The sequence below is a fragment of the Glycine soja genome, chromosome 6 (assembly GCF_004193775.1).
Source record: "Glycine soja cultivar W05 chromosome 6, ASM419377v2, whole genome shotgun sequence".
Classification (NCBI taxonomy): Eukaryota; Viridiplantae; Streptophyta; class Magnoliopsida; order Fabales; family Fabaceae; genus Glycine; species Glycine soja.
In genome coordinates this window covers 22,378,772-22,392,107 of record NC_041007.1, presented here as the reverse complement: position 1 = coordinate 22,392,107, position 13,336 = coordinate 22,378,772, and the positions used below count along the sequence as shown (strand labels likewise).

General features: G+C 31.8%; 1 protein-coding gene across 1 annotated transcript; it reads left to right on the top strand.

Moving 5' to 3' along the window:
* The first annotated feature begins 690 nt into the window (after positions 1–690).
* Positions 691–2,701, top strand: LOC114416706 (probable receptor-like protein kinase At5g20050). Its single transcript, XM_028381681.1, has one exon. It carries the CDS (start codon positions 1,055–1,057, stop codon positions 2,417–2,419), a length of 1,365 nt encoding a protein of 454 aa, XP_028237482.1. The 5' UTR covers positions 691–1,054; the 3' UTR covers positions 2,420–2,701.
* The last annotated feature ends 10,635 nt before the right edge of the window (positions 2,702–13,336 follow it).

Below are 13,336 nucleotides of genomic sequence, written 5' to 3'. Positions count from 1 at the left end.
TTGAACTTTTTTGAGTTTTCACTTTTAATTTTTGAATAAAAAATTAATCCGTCTTAATCATTAATCTTTTATTCCGTCAACATTTTTTGTACTTATCGTCAATTCTTACAAAATTTGTTTCCCCATAAATTGAGTTGCCGTAAATATAATTAAATAATAATAAAACTAGCATTACTTAACGAGGAGAATTGATGACAAAAACTATAAATATTGACAAAATAAAAAATCAGGGACCGAGACTAATCAATTTTTTGTCCAAAAACTAAAAATGAAAACTCAAAAAAATTCAAGAACTAAAAATATAATTAATCTTTATTAAAAATATCTTATACAGATATACTCTAAATAATGAGAATTAAAATGTTTTTTTAATATAATAGAAATTTATATTAAAATTTTATAATTTAATAGGGACTAAAATAATAAAATGAAAGAACTGGGTGTAACTTTAGAAAAAAAAATATTTTAATAAAGTCACGTACATACAAGAAAATTTTAAAAAGAATAAAACGGAAAAACACGTTATATAAAGTAAAAATATTCCATGAATGGAAGATATCTCAGATTACAAGTGTAACATCAATAGCAGGTACTTCCCATCAGGGGTCTAACTTCCAACGGATAAAAAAAAATAGTGAGTACTTCCCTCTCTCCGGAATAGCGAGGAAGAGGAACTCAATAGTTGACCAAAGTGAATTCCAAATTGTATCGATTCATCAGAGTTCTTTGGACGAACATACAACTGTCAGGGACTTATTTGCCCTTAAAGCAAGTGAGACAGCAATGAATGACTTTCAATTCAACATCTTGATTGTTTCTAATCAATTAGAATATTGTAAAAACCTACCAATATTTTAATTTTTTGGCTGTTTTGAAGATGGAAATGGTCGCCTCTTGGCCCTTTTCTTTGCTAAAGAAAGTTGCATTTCTTTTTCTGCACCCACAAGCAAAACCGCTGAACCACTCAACTCTCTTCGGTTTTTCAGATTACAAAGGTGGAAGAGCATAGACACCATTTAGCTTCTCTTCTATCTCAACAAAAAGCTAAGTTTAGATGGATGAAAGGAGAGTGAATATAATCGCTGCTATATCAGTGATTACACTGATTATTCTCATAGTTGTTGCTCGTGTCACGTTGAAGCTCTCAAAGGCCTTTTTCCTGATTTTTGGTGCTGGTGTTGCTGTGATTCTTGCAGTCTTCGCTTATGTACTTGTGAGCATAAGTTACAACCGCAGAAGGAGGCTATTGGAGTCACAGTTTAAATCCGAAAGCCAAGAACTTCGAATAGAGTACAGTTTCTTAAGGAAAGTTGCAGGGGTTCCTATGAAGTTCAGATACAAGGAGCTTGAGGAAGCCACTGATGGGTTTCAAGCACTGATAGGAAAAGGTGCATCTGCTTCAGTCTTCAAAGGAATTCTCAACGATGGAACTTCGGTCGCTGTGAAACGAATCGATGCAGAGGAAAGAGGGGAGAAGGAGTTCAGATCAGAAGTTGCAGCCATAGCTAGTGTGCATCATGTGAACCTTGTGAGGCTATTGGGCTATTGCAATGCTCCTACAGCACCAAGGTACCTTGTTTATGAATATGTCTCGAATGGGTCTTTGGATTGGTGGATTTTTTCCAAAAGGGTATCTCAGAGGCGCCGTGGAGGGTGCTTGTCATGGAATTTGAGGTACAATGTTGCTATTGATGTTGCCAAGGGACTTGCTTATCTTCACCATGATTGCAGGTCAAGGATCTTGCACCTTGATGTGAAGCCAGAGAATATACTTTTGGATGAGAATTTTAGAGCACTTGTTTCGGATTTTGGTCTAGCAAAGCTAATTGGTAAGGAAGAGAGCCACAAGGAAGTGTCTGCTATTAGAGGAACAAGAGGGTACTTGGCTCCTGAGTGGCTCTTAGAGAAGGGTATTTCGGACAAGACTGATATATATAGTTATGGGATGGTTCTCTTGGAGATTGTTGGAGGAAGGAAAAACGTGTGCTCGGTGGAAATTGATGAAAGGGCCAATAAGTCCAAGAGAAAATGGCAGTATTTTCCTAAGATTGTGAATGAGAAAGTGAGGGAAGGGAAATTGATGGAAATTGTTGATCCTAGGTTGTTGGAATGTGGGGGTGTTGTTGATGAGACGCAAGTTAGGACATTGGTTTATGTTGCTTTGTGGTGTGTGCAAGAGAAGCCACGATTGAGGCCTAGCATGCCTCAAGTTGTTGATATGCTTGAAGGGCGTGTAAGGGTGGAGATGCCACCTGATACCAGAATGGTTGTTGTTGATTTTCTATGTGTGGATGAAGAAAGTGCAACTGATAGTAATAGCATGCCAAGGTTGGACTTTGTGTCGAATCAAAGAACACAAAGCAATGTGGAGTCTTCTTCTACCTACTCGTTTGCTACCACCATTATGTCAGGAAGATAGAGATAGCAAAATTGAGTATTTGTTTCTACTAGAAATTTCATGACATTTTTTCATTACATTGTTTTTTTTTTCTTTTCTTTATTCTCTTAATGCATTTTATTTTATATTTCTCTGTTATTGTAAAAAGAAGTGTTACAAGAATTTTAAGCAGGAACAGCATTACTGTTTATAATTTATTTGATTCCCCTGATGTTATTTCCATTCTGGCTCATATGATTACTTGTTTCTTTCGAATGTGTAAGCTGAAATGTACTTTGATAAGTAAATTGTATTATTTGATCATTTATTTATTTTCTTTAATTGTATTTGCTAGGTCTTCAAGCCCGTTTTAAAGATAAAAGAATTAAAACTTGAGCTTTAGGCCTGCCAACATTTGTTGTTGGTTTTTTAAATCTAATCTTTAGTAATAAAACAACCACCACCTCTGCACACGTGTCGCTTCCTCGCTTTTTTTATTATAATAATCCTTCTCTTCAAGCTACGAAGGCTTCAGCTTCACTCTGCGCTTCCTTCCGCTCATTTCCGGACTTTGTGACCATTTCCTGTGGCTTTCTTTAAAATTCCAATTTGACTTCATGGCTAGCTCTGCACCTCCAAACCTACGAGGCCACGTCGTCGAAAGCCTATTGAAGAAGATGTTCTGTTCCTTCTCTCCATTTCATGCTTTCTTTTTCTTTTTCTTTTTCTTTTTCTTTTTCTTGTGTTTGGCTAGCTCGGTTGTTTTCTATTCTACCTTTCAGTTTCAATTTCAATTTTACCTTCCATTTTCTAATATCATTTTTGTTTCCTCTTCTCTCTTTTCTCTAATGCATTTTCATTCTTTAAAATTCATTGTGTTTTGTTTTGCAAGTAGGTGCATGGGAATCAAAGAGGTCATGGAAGATGAACAAAACTCCAACCGTGTTTGTTAACAAATATTGGTGAAAATTTGAAATTAATTTCCCATATTTTTTTTCTTTACTTCTCTCACTCATGTTTTTTCTCTAATTTTTAGTCTCATTTTTTTTTCTGTTCTACCTTTCAATATGCATTTTTATTATGTGAAATTAACACAGATTATGTGAAATTAACGTAGGTGTTTTTTTTTCTTTTCTGCTAATGACAAAGAGAAAATCATTTTTCTTTTATTTGTTTATTGTCTTAAAAAGTTGCATTTTCTACTCTCTCTTTTTTTTGCCAGATGAGTTGCAAGTTGTATATTTCATGAAATGCCCAAATAAACTTTGAGCTTTCTAAACTTTTTTTTTGTCTAGACTTGTGAAATTGCTCTATTTTGTTGATACTGGACTATCCTTTGTGGCAAAAAAAAATCCGTGAGTACATGTTCTTTATTTGCAGAGTAGAGGATTTGGTTAGAGTAAATATTGTTATTTGAGCTTAACCAAAAAGATTGAGTGTGGAATGAGAGTTTTTTGACTTTTTTCACAACAATTTATGATGTTTTGCATGTATGACTATTCTGGGTATAGGTAGTCACCAGAGAAGGTTTGTGTTTATATGAAATGGTTGTTCATGTTGAATCGTGATTCGTCATGCTTAATTTTGGATAGTGGTAGAGTTGTAAGCATACATGCTGATGAACATTGTTTTGCTTGAACTATAGCCAAGTGAGCAGAATACATATTCGGACATTGAGGCTACATAAAAGTGTCTAGAAGAGAGTTATGGTTCCAAGCAAGAAGACATAATCCTTTACTATCTGTTTAGATGGAGGATTTAAAAATTTCTAGGAAATTCAAATTTACAATATTTTAATTGTCTTGATTTAAATTTCTTTCATTTTGTAAATATTTTGTTTGGATGAGGCAATTTAATTTCTTATATTTTAATTTTCTTGTTTGGACAAAGTAATTCAATTTCAATGAAACTCAAATTTTCATTTTTAAATATTTATTTAAAAATTAAAATTTCAGTATTGAATGAAAATAAACATGAGTCATTTTTAAAATAGTTAAATATTCAAAATAAATTTAATGTTATAAAATATATAATAATAAATTTTTTTAATATTTAATAATTAAATAATCAAAATAATTTTAATGCTAAACAATTTTGAATCTTATACAATATTCTTGTAGTAACACAAAAAAAAACTTGGATTAAACAATACTGCAAAATTAAAAGATGAATGATATGTAACTCCTTATTCTTGTTAAAAAAATTAATTGCCTAGTCTCGCAATAATTTTAAAAAACATATTAAAATTAAATAATCATGTAATTTAAGGGCAATTATCTTGTACAAAATTTAAATGATATTAATTTCATTGTTCATAAGGGAAGAAAATTCAAATTGCTAATAATGCACCAACGCATAAACATGAATCAACACAAGCATTACAAGGTCCTAATTAATCAAGTTTCAAACAAAGATCTTAAACAAGAATTACAAGGTCCAAATTAAAAAAAAAAACAATGTTCTTCATTCCTTAATCTTCATTCATCATCAAGTGTAAAGGTCGAGGAGCAAAAAGACAAAAAAGACACCCATGATTACAATATCCTTTTTAATTTTATTTCTTGCCTTTTACCCTTTTATTAGCCCTGAATTCTATGGATGGATGGACAAAGGGAAATGGAGTGTAATGCATGAGTGCATAGCAGGGTACAACTATTGGCACCAAAGAGACAAGCAGACAGCTACAATAAGAGACTCTACAACCCCACACCATTAGAATACAAACGATTTTACGTCATGCATTCTCAGCAATAAAATCTTCATGTTCCCCTCGTCATTGCCTTCTAGAAGACATTTTTATGACAAAAATCACATGATACAATGTCATATAATTGATGCTCCTAAACCACATAAAACATCTAGCCCAATGTCAATTATTTTTTCCAAATAGAACATAAATTGTATCATTACCAATCAGGAACATACAATTTTCAAATTAAAAATTCCTCACAACTACAAAAATATGAGTACAAACCCCAAGTCAATAATCATCAAGGGTGGATGGATAAGTGAGATTTATCAATTTGCAAAAGTCAGTTGGTTCTACTCGGCTGTTGGTACTTCCCATTCTGTCATTTTACTACTACTACAAAAATTAGATGAGCGACCATGAATCTGAAAAAAAATAGTTCCCTTTATACACACTCTTTGAACAAGATTAGCCTTTCAAGTTCCAAGACACATGCCCTTTGCATATCAAGTTAGCAAAGTATCTATTAGGGGAAAATATCAGATTTGGCTTAGGCACAAATGTTACCATATTAATGGTTGCTAGTACTTTTGTGATATGCAACTAGATCGACATGGCCAAGACTATGTGCGCAATTGTAGCTTGGTGGTACGAACTTTAGTAACATTCTAGTCTAGTGGGACTTAGGAACCTAAATAATTGTAGCGATATTGTACTAAGTTAGGAATTCCTTATATCTTTTGTTGATATATGTATGCTTCTTTAGTTTAGCTTCCTTTAGATCACCATAAGATTCATATACAATATTTCTATAGGCCCACAACTTGTTTATTTCTTGTATCTATATGCTGAATTCGCCTGCATCGTCACCATATCAGAACCCACATTCATTTCCCCTGCTTTGTTAATTATATTTATTGTAATCCAATTGGACCTTGCTAGGAAATGGGACATAGTATTGGAAGTTTTAACTTAAAAAAATCAAGAAAAAATAAGATTCAACACTAATTCCCACGAGGTCCACCAATTAATGAATTGCATTATCTTCCCCAATAGAAACAGAAAAATGTGAACCTTATATATAATCCAAAGAAATTAAAGACCATTAAACAGAAAATTTATTCATGTGGTTCCCTTTGTTAGTAACAATGTTTTTGATAGGGGAAGCAACTTGATGTGATATAAATCTCTGTTAAGACTTCCCGGAGCAGAAAGAATCAAAGGGGACTTGTTAATGTACCATAGCTAGCTAACTTCACCCTCCAATGAATTAAACACAGTGAAGAATAAACACAAAGTGAAGAAACAAAGTGAAGAAACCAAAGTTCTCATTGAAGAATAAACACAAGCACCTACAGTGCAAGGTCTGTTCCTAACAAATTTGCAAAAATGCCTACGGTACAAATTAACGAAATCAAACAATGAGCAACAAAATCAAACAATGAGGACCCACAATACAAAATCTATGAAATCAAACAACTAAATAAAAAATAAATCACAAATTAACGAAAAAAATGAACACACTATGACACAACAAGAGTGTGGGTCGAAATCGCAAAGGAAACTTACTTGCGTGTGCAATGTGAGAGAGTGGCTGAGAGGGGAAGAGAGCGTCGTCTACGTGAGTGGCTAAGAGGGGAAGAGAGGTCTCTCAGCGTGTCCGTGGATGGGGAATTTTAATTCCTCTATTTTTTTGTGAGAATTTGGAATTCTCCCAATTTAGTCTATTAAAATGCTTTAAAAAATGATGACATTTTAATTACTTCTAAAATATCTTATCTAAACAAATTATTTTATAAGAAGACATTTTAATATCCTAGTTAAAATACTTTACCCACTTTAATTACTCCATCCAAACACACACTTATGGGAAATCTGTTGGCAATGGCCCAACTTTGGATATTGCAGCTAGGTTGCCTCAATTAAGAGTTGTTGTTCTGTAGTGTCCTATACTCTTTGGCTTCAGGGTCATATTATTTTGACTCAAATTATATATTTCAATCATATTACTTTATGCATTGTCCTATACATTTTAGAGAAAAAATATTTTGATAATAATTATTTAAACAACAACAACAAAATGTTGTGACGTAACAAAAGTTTAGAAATGTTGATTGACCTCAAAAAAATTTAGGGACTAAAATTATAAATGTCAAAAAATTCAGAACCAAAAAACATATTTTATATGATTTTTAAGAGTGAATAGGCAATTTAGTCCCTGAGATTGTATGCATTTTGCATATTAGTCCTTAACTTAATGTCAAATTCAAAATAGTTCCTATCTTTGCATAACTGTTGCAAAATAGTCCTTCCGTTAAATTTTAAAGTAACGCTGTTAGTGAGGTCAATTTTAGTGTCACGTGAACTATCCAACGTGGCATTAAAGGATGGTGTGACATGCCACGTGGACATGCCTCTTAAAAGATGTCACGTCATTTGATAATAACAAAATGAGTAAATAGGCAATTTAGTCCCTGACTTTGTACCCCTATTGCATATTAGTCCCTAACTTAATGAAAAAATCAAAATAGTCTCTATCTTTTGCATAAGTGTTGCAAAATAGTCCTTCCGTTAAATTTAAAGTAACACTGCTAGTGAGGTCAATTTTAGTGCCACGTCATTTAATGATGATAGAATGAGTGGCTTCTTCAAATCTGATGATTCTGAACCAATTGAGGCATATATACGAAAAAGAACCCACACACACTTGTACAAATAAAAAGAATAAAAAATCCACAGCAACAACCTTATATCTGTAGCCGTCAACACCAATGGGCGAGGTCTGCATAACCATTCTCTTTTCCTCTTTTTTTTCCTTCAATTACCATCAATGTATCATTCCGGGTTCTGATTTTTTTTGTGTGTTCTGAATAGGAAGAGAAAAAACCAGAGGAAAACAAAGTGGAGGAGAAAAAAGTAGAGGAAGAAGAAAAGAAAGAAGAAGAGAAAAAACCAGAGGAATCAAAAGATGACAAGGAATCCAAGGAGGAATCTGCGCTGCCAGAAATCGTGCAAGGCACAACCTTCGCAATGCATGAACACTTTAAGCACAATTTCTGACATCTTTTAAGTTAGAGACTATTTTGCAACACTTATGCAAAAGATAGAGACTATTTTGAATTTTTCATTAAATTATGGACTAATATGCAACAAGGGTACAAAGTCAGGGACTAAATTGCCTATTTACTTGTTTTGTTATCATCAAATGACGTGACATCTTTTAGGAGGCACGTCCACGTGCTATGCCACGTCATCCTTTAGTGCCACGTTGGATAGTCCACATGACACTAAAATTGACCCCACTAATAGTGTTACTTTAAAATTTAACGAAATGACTATTTTGCAACACTTATGCAAAGATAGAGACTATTTTGAATTTAACATTAAGTTAGAGACTAATATGTAAAATAGGCATAATCTCAGGGACTAAATTGCCTATTCATTTGATTTTTTAATAAAAGTGTTTGGTCCAACTTCTTTAGAGGAAAAAGTCACAAAAAAATTAGGTCAAACACTATCTTAGTATACGAATCCAATCCATCTTAATATAGCCGTTTTGTCGACATATTATCCTTCCTTTCTCTTTTTCTCTTGATAAAACATTTTTTTATTTTTTATTTAAAGGGGAGAATTAATTAAACTATAATATTAGGTGATGTATAATAATTTACTCACTGTTCAACCAATTCATACAAATTCTTTTGGTAAAATATCTTTCTCTCTTGTAAAATTTACTAAATTTTGGAAATCAAATCAACTTGCACACAACACGACCATTGGAATTAATACTGCTATTATATGTGGTTTTTCCTTGTTATGTTTTCATGATATTTTTTATAAAACTGAATATATTGCTTATACAAACGGAAAACATATCTTCTGTACATTGAAAATATTTTTATATATTTTATGAAAAAGTCAAAAAAGATGTACAAGATGGGTTTAAAAAACAAAATCAAAACGGTTGTTAATTATTTGAAAATTATATAAAATGATCTATCAACATGTCCAGCGCACTATTTTCCAATACTGTACGCTGTTATATATAGCTCCCTTATAAAATATATATGGAGGTGTTCGTGAATAATATATATATATATATATATAGAAACTATAAAGTTTATAGAAAGGGAAAAAAGTAAGGTAGCATTTAATTATTTTTCTAAACTTACCTGGTAATTTTTTTAATAGAATATATGGTGACAAAAATAATTATTTTATTATAAGCATGATTATGCCGTTAAAAAAATGCAATCGAAAAATATGTAAGATTTTGACAACAAAATAATCATACTTTTATTTCTATATTGTATTGCAAAAACTAGTTATTTAGATTTTAAGAATAAAATAAACCATCATGAGACATCTAAATATGAGAGTGGAATAATGTTTCACATCCAATAAATGATTTTTCAAGGAAAGAACAAACCCTAACAAGACAAAATGGAATGAAAGCCAGGGAAGAATGTGAATGCTACATGTTGACATTTTCAAACCGACTCTTGATTCAAGTGGGGTTGTAAAAAATCAAGATCTTAGTGCTATAGTGATAAGGTCAACTAATTATAGATAGGTTACAGATGATTAAAATATACAAATTTCATGTGTAACATGAATTAGTCCACGATGCGTTATATTACAAGATGCTGAACACGCATCTATTCATGAGTTGATGCAATTATTTATCATTCTGTTTAAGGAATTTTTGTAGGAAATTTTCAACTCACCGAATCAAGCAGAGTGTGAATATTTTATTCCAATAATAATAAGAAGAAAAAAGAAGCACAAGAGCACAAAGAAGTCGAATAGAGGATTTCAAAAGAAAGTCGGGGTTAGTCTTCAGCCTAGACTGATTGAGAGTCTTTTGAGAGTTTGAAGCATTGAAGAAGTTAGGAGAGTGTTGATAGAGGAATTTATTTTGATTTTTATGTTGTTTTGAAATGGATGTAACTCGATATATTTGGATAATTTTTATTATTTTGATTTTAAATTATAATATACGTGTCTGAAACAGAATCACATATCACTTTTTGGATTTGTGTCAAAATTTTAATTCAATCTTGATGTGCAGACAAGTTTTAAAATTCAATTTATTCGTGGTATGATCAAATGTAATAATTATTCATGTCATGGGAGGTCAAAGATAACAGAGTGCGTTTAAACTCAACGCTTTCCAGCTCTGTCAAATCATGGATATGAGGTGAGCAATGCAGTTCACTTCTATTTATATTAGGCATGATCCTCTTTGACATGTTAGAAACGTTGTTAGTATGTAAGGAGAAGGAACAGTTAGTTAAGATAATTAGACTATTAATGAGTTAGTTAATTAGTGTTATAATGTAGGACACCGAGTATGAAACCTAAACTTTTTGAGAGAAATTGGAGAGAGAGATCTTATAATTCTCCTAGTATTAAGTCATGTTGTGTTGTTTTATTTGTGATTATAGAATGTCTATTTATACTGTTTGTCTATGTGGCGTTATTAGCCATGTGACTTATTATAAATATTTGCGTGAAATACCATATTCTGAAGGTTACATTAGACTTGCCCAAAGTCTGTTCACTACTAGGTGTAATTTTTACTTAGTCAGTTTGTTGAGTTTGTAGCTCATTTATAATCTTTAAGTCGATCTTCATATGCTTATGTTTTGTGTCATGTGTTCATGAAGTGTAAAGTTGATATTTATCCTGAAATAGTTGCCCCCAAATTGATATTGTCTCAATGAAGCAATGTCGACTTATCGAGTGTAAAGTTAATATTTACCCTTAACAGTTAGTTAGTTAGAAGGGTTTATTATATATAAATAAGGGAAGAATGGTAGGAGAGAGGGGGACCTTATCATTTGTAGATTGAGCATTAACTCTTTGTAAAAGGAGAAATCATTTGTGAAGGGGGAATCCTTGGAGGAGAGTTTTCTCTTCTATTTTTTATTCTTTTACAATCAAGAAATTTCATCTTTCTTTTGCTTTCTTTTTATTTTCTAGTGGGTTCCTAATAGAAGTAAAGAAGATTCAGTAATCAAGAATTACACCCTTTGTGGTGGAGAAGAAACCAAAAGTGATGAAGCAAAATTAGAAAGAGAAACAAAGATTGAAAAAGTTATGATGGACGAAGAAGTTGATCCAACAATAAAGAGAGAGAAGCACAAGGAAAATAGAGTAATGAATGTGGGTTGCAAAGACGAATTTCTTGATAACCCAATAACAAAGTTGATCAAGAAGGAAGTTGAAGTGGAGATGCAAGCAACCCTCATTACTTTCAAAATTCATATTTCCATAAAAAGATTGTTACAATGAAACATAAATCATTGTTTGACCCAAATTAGATCACGAAGCTGGTTTGAACATCGATGACATTGGAATCTTGAAATTTCAACTTGTTGGGTGAGCCTTTAGCATTAAACTTTGTTGCATCTATGGAAGACAACTCGGTAATGGAGGCAAGGCAATCATGACAATTCAAGTTATACGGAGTCCACTCATGTCCCCACCACCACCAAAGTCATTGAACCTCAGTTTGCATGCAATGGCCAATGGGTTTATAGTTGATCCCCCATGGAGGATCACCAAAGACACACATCTTTTAGATTAAGCATTAGCTCTTTGTGAAAGGAAAAATCCTTTGTGAAGGAGAAACCCTTGGAGGAGAGTTTTCTCTCCTATTTTTTTTTTCTTTTACAATCAAGAAATTCCATCTTTCTTTTGCTTTCTTCTATTTTGTAGTGGGTTCCTAATAGATGTGGTGCATTACCTGGTGATATTGTAGTACTCTAATGATGCCAGAAGAAACTTAAGGCATGTCTAATTATATTTTAATGACTTGGAATTCACCAACGATTAATGATTTTAATTTATTTATTATTATTGTTAAAGGTTATTGATGAATAATCATCAACCATTAAAAGAATAGAAAAATATTGTATATGGCCTCTTGTAATATCAAAAGCAGGAACATATCTACCGTTTGAAAGCCTTCAATTTAATCATATTGGCCATTAAGAAAATAAATAGAAGGGATTTCGAATGTAACAACGTTGGCAAATAATTAATGGTCATAACTAAAAATTTAACACATTACCCATCTTTTGGGAGGCCTTACCTGGCGCACCATTTTGTTAATCGTAAAATTTGTGTCTATTTTCATTAACAAACATAATCCCATAGGTATATTCGAGGACGGGGACAATTTTTCCTTTGGAGGTCTTTTAACCTCCCAATAGGCCCTTCCCCATGAGTCTATGTGTTAAATTTTTATGTTTAGTTTGATTTAAATATATGATTGTAAGTACAATCAAACAAACTATTGAGATGTATTAAGTAAGAGAAGATGTTATTGAAAGGAAAAAGTAATATTGAAATAAGAAGGGGATGGGAAGAAGATGTGCAATAAAGGTATAAATGAAACCAAATAAAATTACTGCATGAAAAAAGTAAAAATGATAGTCGAAAATATTGTCTTAACCTGTCAATCTGTGAGTGTTGCGTGAACTTATGAACATCGTGTAAATTTAAGATGATATGAGAGTGTTACATGTTATAACCCTTATTACAATGGTATAAATTAGTAGTTATTGACAATAATTTATAATTACTCATAAGTTTCCAAATAACTTTTAGTCATCATCAATAACTTTTGTCTTTGATCTTCATCCTTGTTGACTTGTATCTTCAATCTTCACTATTGATGTCTTCTACCATCTTAATGCTTTTCAAATCTTCATTTCTTTGATCATCGTACAATTAGACAAAGACTATATTTTGACACTTAGTCAAAATAGTAAATTAAAATATTATTTTTCAATACTTTATCAAAGACCATTTTTCCACAATTGAAAAATGATGATGTTAACAACTTTACAATAAATGATATGAATTAAGAAGATAAATTAATTCTCTCTTATAAGGATTGGAGAACAAGACTAACACACATTTATTGATTAGGTAGAAAGATATTAAATGGAAAGAAAAAGACGATGAGTCACAATAATTTGAAGGATAATTTTTGAAAAATAATACAAATTAGTAAAAAATTTAATATTATTAACTAAATTATGTATTTTCTTAAAGGGTCTAAATCAGGTAAAAGAGTCTTTATATTTAGGAAGAAAGATAGTAATTAAAATTTATTTTTTCTGAACATGTAGTATATTTTAAATTTATGAATTAAGTAGGTTTTAAATTCGGGTGACCAAATACATACAATATCATTAAATATTAGATAATTATCACTTTATAAATTCATAATTCTGAAGATAATTTAATATGTAGGG

Bases quoted from the DNA above. Each gene is read 5' to 3' on its own strand.
- LOC114416706 (XM_028381681.1), top strand. From the start codon at position 1,055: ATGGATGAAAGGAGAGTGAATATAATCGCTGCTATATCAGTGATTACA.